The 4,506-nt window shown below is 39.6% G+C and overlaps 1 protein-coding gene across 1 annotated transcript in view; it reads left to right on the top strand.

Annotated features, from left to right (window-relative positions):
- The first annotated feature begins 1,555 nt into the window (after positions 1-1,555).
- LOC118342262 (staphylococcal nuclease domain-containing protein 1-like) overlaps positions 1,556-4,506 on the top strand; it is a 47,021-nt gene continuing 44,070 nt past the window's right edge. The window contains exon 1 of the mRNA XM_035680769.1: positions 1,556-1,646. Within this exon, the coding sequence (XP_035536662.1) occupies positions 1,556-1,646 (91 nt within the window). The remainder of the gene's footprint in view (positions 1,647-4,506) is intronic.

The raw sequence follows: 4,506 nt of genomic DNA, 5'->3' as shown, positions 1-4,506 counted from the left end.
AGGGGGGGGGGGGGGGGAGAGAAAGCAGGTAGAAATTCTGGGGATTGAGGGCGAGCAAGGTTAATGAAGACCGAAAATGCAGCCACGCTTCGTAAACCCCGAGATCAACCGGGATCTTTTTTTTTTTCTAGACGGCATTAGACAGGCATGTGCATTATTAGCACATTCATATACAGCCATATGCACACATTATATGCACAATCACAAATGCTGGGATACGCAGTGTTTGGTAATAAACATGCATCCCACATTGCAATTGAGCTGACATGGCTTGGCTTTTAATCAAACTTGCAGCACCAATTAGGGATTACAAAGATTAGAGTGTCACCATTCATTAGCCTGGTGGCTATAACTGCAGCACCTTTAGGGTGTTGGCAAGTGGGTGGGCTTATGGTGGGATTGGACACCGAGCACAGCCACAAGGCATCCTCTTGACATCTGACTTTGTGTTGAGTATGGATGTCACAGCGACGAGAGACAGGTACAAAGACGGAGAGAAAAACACATTTGACTCCCCAGTTTATTTTTGGGGTTGGTGTAAAGGTCCACTTTGCTCTCACATTCAGCTTTGACTTGTCACCTTTGACAATGGGAAGTTACAAGCTGAAAAGTGAAACACCTTTTAAAAAGGGTTGTGTTAGCAGGTTTGCCCTGAAAACGACTGAAAATTCTGCTTCTCCTATTCTCTTTGGAGCCACATGTATAAATCATGGCAAACTTTGTGTCTGCACAGACGTACTGTGAGCAGCACATTAGCAGTCCCCTCTGTGTGTAGATATAAGACACGTTCAGGCACAGTATTGAATTGTAGGTAACCTACGTTTCGACAGCGCTCAGAGCCCAGCACACAATCACTGTAGTTAACTGCGTAAAATGGAAGAAAATAAACTGGATGCATTAAAATATGAACAGGGTTGCGGCCTGGATTGATTAAAATAGAAGTGTAGCTGTTGGCCGTCAGACATGCATGAGAAAGGATGACAGAAAAACCCTGCTGAAACACCTCATGTGTAAACATGTCGGAACAAGCAATAATTTTTATGCCTGAGTTGAAAATATTTTCAAGGAATGTTTAAGCACAGACCCCAAGTCACATGATCCTAATTTCCAAAGAAAGCCTGGTGAAAAAAAACATTCAAATAGTCTTAGTAGTTACAATATTTAAATGTAAATGTCTATTGGCTATTTGTGACCAAGACTGCTAAAAGACTCCAGTAGTCAGTGTGATTGCAGCAAGGTGAAAATTTGTTTTGCATCGTCTGTACACACACGCACTATAAGAAACACTATAGAGCTTCATCTCCTTTTAAAGCACAAAAAAATGCTAAGATACACGCACGGGCACACACACACACACACACACTTTATGCCCAGGGCTGATGACCTTCCGTGAGCAGCCAACCATCCTGTTTGTTCCACTTGAATGCAGGTATGCGACTGCTGCTTCTGCTGCTGCTGCTCTGCAACTGCAGCCAGACACTAGAGCCACCAAGCTGCCAGAGACAATGAGAGGGAGAGAGCAAGAAAGAGGGGAAGAGAAGAGTGAGATAGAAAGATGGGAAAAAGGAAAAAGCGGCAGGCCATTAAGCTCAGGCTGAAAGGACAACAAGTCCTAATAATGGAGGCCAAGCTGAGAGAGATGGCAGGTTAGGCTGACCTTCACAACTCCTGAATAACAAAACACACTTACACCCAAGTGAGTCCAGTGTGGTAATGTGATGTGGCAATGTTGCTCTACTGCTGCACATGGTGACTATCAGAAGCACATGAAGTGTTCAAGCATAAGTGGTAAGGATTAGGCCTTTCTTCTACCATTTTATAAATCTGTTCTATCCCCCTCTATGTTTCATTCTCTTAATATTCTATCCCCTGCTTTCATTCTCTTTGCTAAACCTTAGTGATCTTACTGCTTCAGTCCATCTTTTAGTAATCGGATTCTTTTTTTTCAACGACACTACAATAAAATAAATGATCAGTTAACAACTGAAAAATATTCAGTTTTTTTTCTAGACACTAGCCATTGTAGCAAAAGTGGTGTCTTACACAAGTGAGAATTGGATGAAAAATACCAAGCCCTGAAGTAGAATTACCTGGTTATAGCCACATTTTTGCAGCAATTCTCTGGTGGCGAGTCTCAATTTCCCTGTCTGGCACAAGTGATAGCTCGCTGATGGAAGAGTAACTCTCGCTCAGTCGGTAAGTGCAGCTCTGCTTTGGAGAGTTAAGTGGGCTGCTGATTAGCTTAGCGTTGATTTGTCTGAATATTTCTTAATTTGATGAAGAGTGTGGCAGCCTAGAAATACAAAGCAATTGTGCTACATTCGTAGATTCACACATACAAGCACAGGTGGATGAATACACAGACAGATGGATGACTGAACACACATGTAGTGCCAGAACGAGGGGGTGAGGACTGGTTTGAACACTGATTAAAGGTGGCATTGTGTCAATTCTAGTAGTGTGTATGTGTGTGTGTGTGTGTGTGTGTGCGTGTTGAGACAAAAATTGCCACTGCTACCTAAAATACACACGCTGCTCTTTGTTAGCAACGAGCAAGTGCCTAAATTCATCTACAATTATGTTTGGTTTAAACCTCCAACAGTAATAATTAAACAGTAATGATGAAAAATTGGAAATAGTAATAATTAACACTTCTCCAAAACTTAAATTTGGTTTGTGATTTGGACAGAATCTCTAAAACAGTTAGAAAAAATAAATAAATAAAAAAAGTTCTATGATTTGAGAAAATGTGTTTTATTTTTACTCTCCTATGTAAGGGTGTTATGTTACACCCCTTTTATGATTAATCTGAAACTCTCAGAAAAGAGCGCTCCTTGAAAGGAACATTATGAGCGCTACTCTAAATGCAGTCCATCTACACAATTCCTCATTAACCTGTCTTCACATACTGCACTCACACTTATAAAGCACTTGACAGCCGCAGTATGCGCATGTCACTGTCCTCTGATTCAAATGCACCACAGTGGAAGAGGTTGCTCAGCTCTCGCAACGCGTTCCACACTTGTGTAGTTCTGAAACAATGCGGCTGTCGAAAACTAGCTGAAATATGAGGAAGATAACAGAGTGGTGTCTCTTTCTTACATGGGATCTTGCACGGTTCCATTGTTAATTCATTACCCAATCACACTTGGAGAACAATTGAAATCGATAGCATGTTATTCATAAGAGTGCACTTTGTAAATCAATTTAGCCCCTATTATACCCCTGATGAATCCCCTTTAGAGAGAATGATTAATTAATTAAATCGAGGGCACGTTTTCGTCTTTCAGTCTCTCTGTGTTACTTGTAGCCTTTTTTTAGAACCTCACATCAAAAGGCTTGAAGCTACACATAAGAACAGAACTGGAACACATTTACTTGTGATTCATTTTATCCTGTTTAGATGCTAGGTGCGAGCTTCACTCATACAATACAACAAGAGTGGTATCAAAGGGAAGTATTAGAAAGTCAGTAAAGGATGCATATTTAAGTGAAAAGTTAAACACTGCCTGAACTCTTTTTGCTGTAAATCCAGTCCCTCTGGTACTCAGTGTAGTACAACACTCACTCCGAGTATTAAAATCTACCCAAAAAGTGATGCTTTGTAACTCTGCATTTCCATTCTATGTCAGTTTTCCTCCCTGATATTATGTGCACAAGAAAAACAGGCTCTAGATTGTTTTTTGATTGGCATGCAAAATGAGAAAAAGCTCATTAGAAATCTGCATTGAAGTCACGTTAATTAGTGAGACAGGTTTGCATGGCAGAAAGGTGGACGACCCTGGATCTTCCGTTTCTCGATCATGTTGTCTGTATTGACTAAACCATTAGAGGCGGTGAATGATCAACAAGACGGACAATTGCTTCACTGAGGCCCAATCTGCCATATCACAGCTTCTATGACTAAGCTGCCTCCTCTTAAAGTCATAGGATCACATTTTTCATTTATGTTTTATGTACTCTATGTATGAGTATATGTTTTTTTCTTGTAATATACTATATTTATAATTAAATTAACCAATACCCGAAACAACTCAGGGTTATTCGGAACTGTACTTTTGAATTTGGATGTGAGGTCCACATTGGGTTGGAGGCAGTTAGACCTTATTATTGCTATTATTATTAGGCCTGTTAATGAACACAAACATAGATACAATATCCTCATGCATTAAAACAACCACAAAAAACAAAACCAAAAATTCGTCCATACAGGAAATGAGAACAACAAATTACATGACCAATTCAGTAGAGCAGAAATAACAATAACTGTTATTATCAATGATTAATATTTACACGCTGCCCTTGACAGACAGTTGAAAGGTTAACGGCTAGTGAATGGTTGTTTCTATAAATACAAGTAGTGCTGTTATTAACTTAATACGAGGTTATGGGGGACTGTCAGTGAGAAAATCCCCCTTTACAATATATATATATATATATATATATATATATATATATATAAAAAGAATATTCCTCATGCGGCCAATTCAATAACAAGAAAAAAAA

Source organism: Morone saxatilis, unplaced genomic scaffold (genome assembly GCF_004916995.1).
Source record: "Morone saxatilis isolate NCDOM2014 unplaced genomic scaffold, NCSU_SB_2.0 Contig10, whole genome shotgun sequence".
Lineage (NCBI taxonomy): Eukaryota > Metazoa > Chordata > Actinopteri > Moronidae > Morone > Morone saxatilis.
Note: the sequence above shows the minus strand (reverse complement) of the source record. Positions and strands in the feature narration are given on the sequence as shown.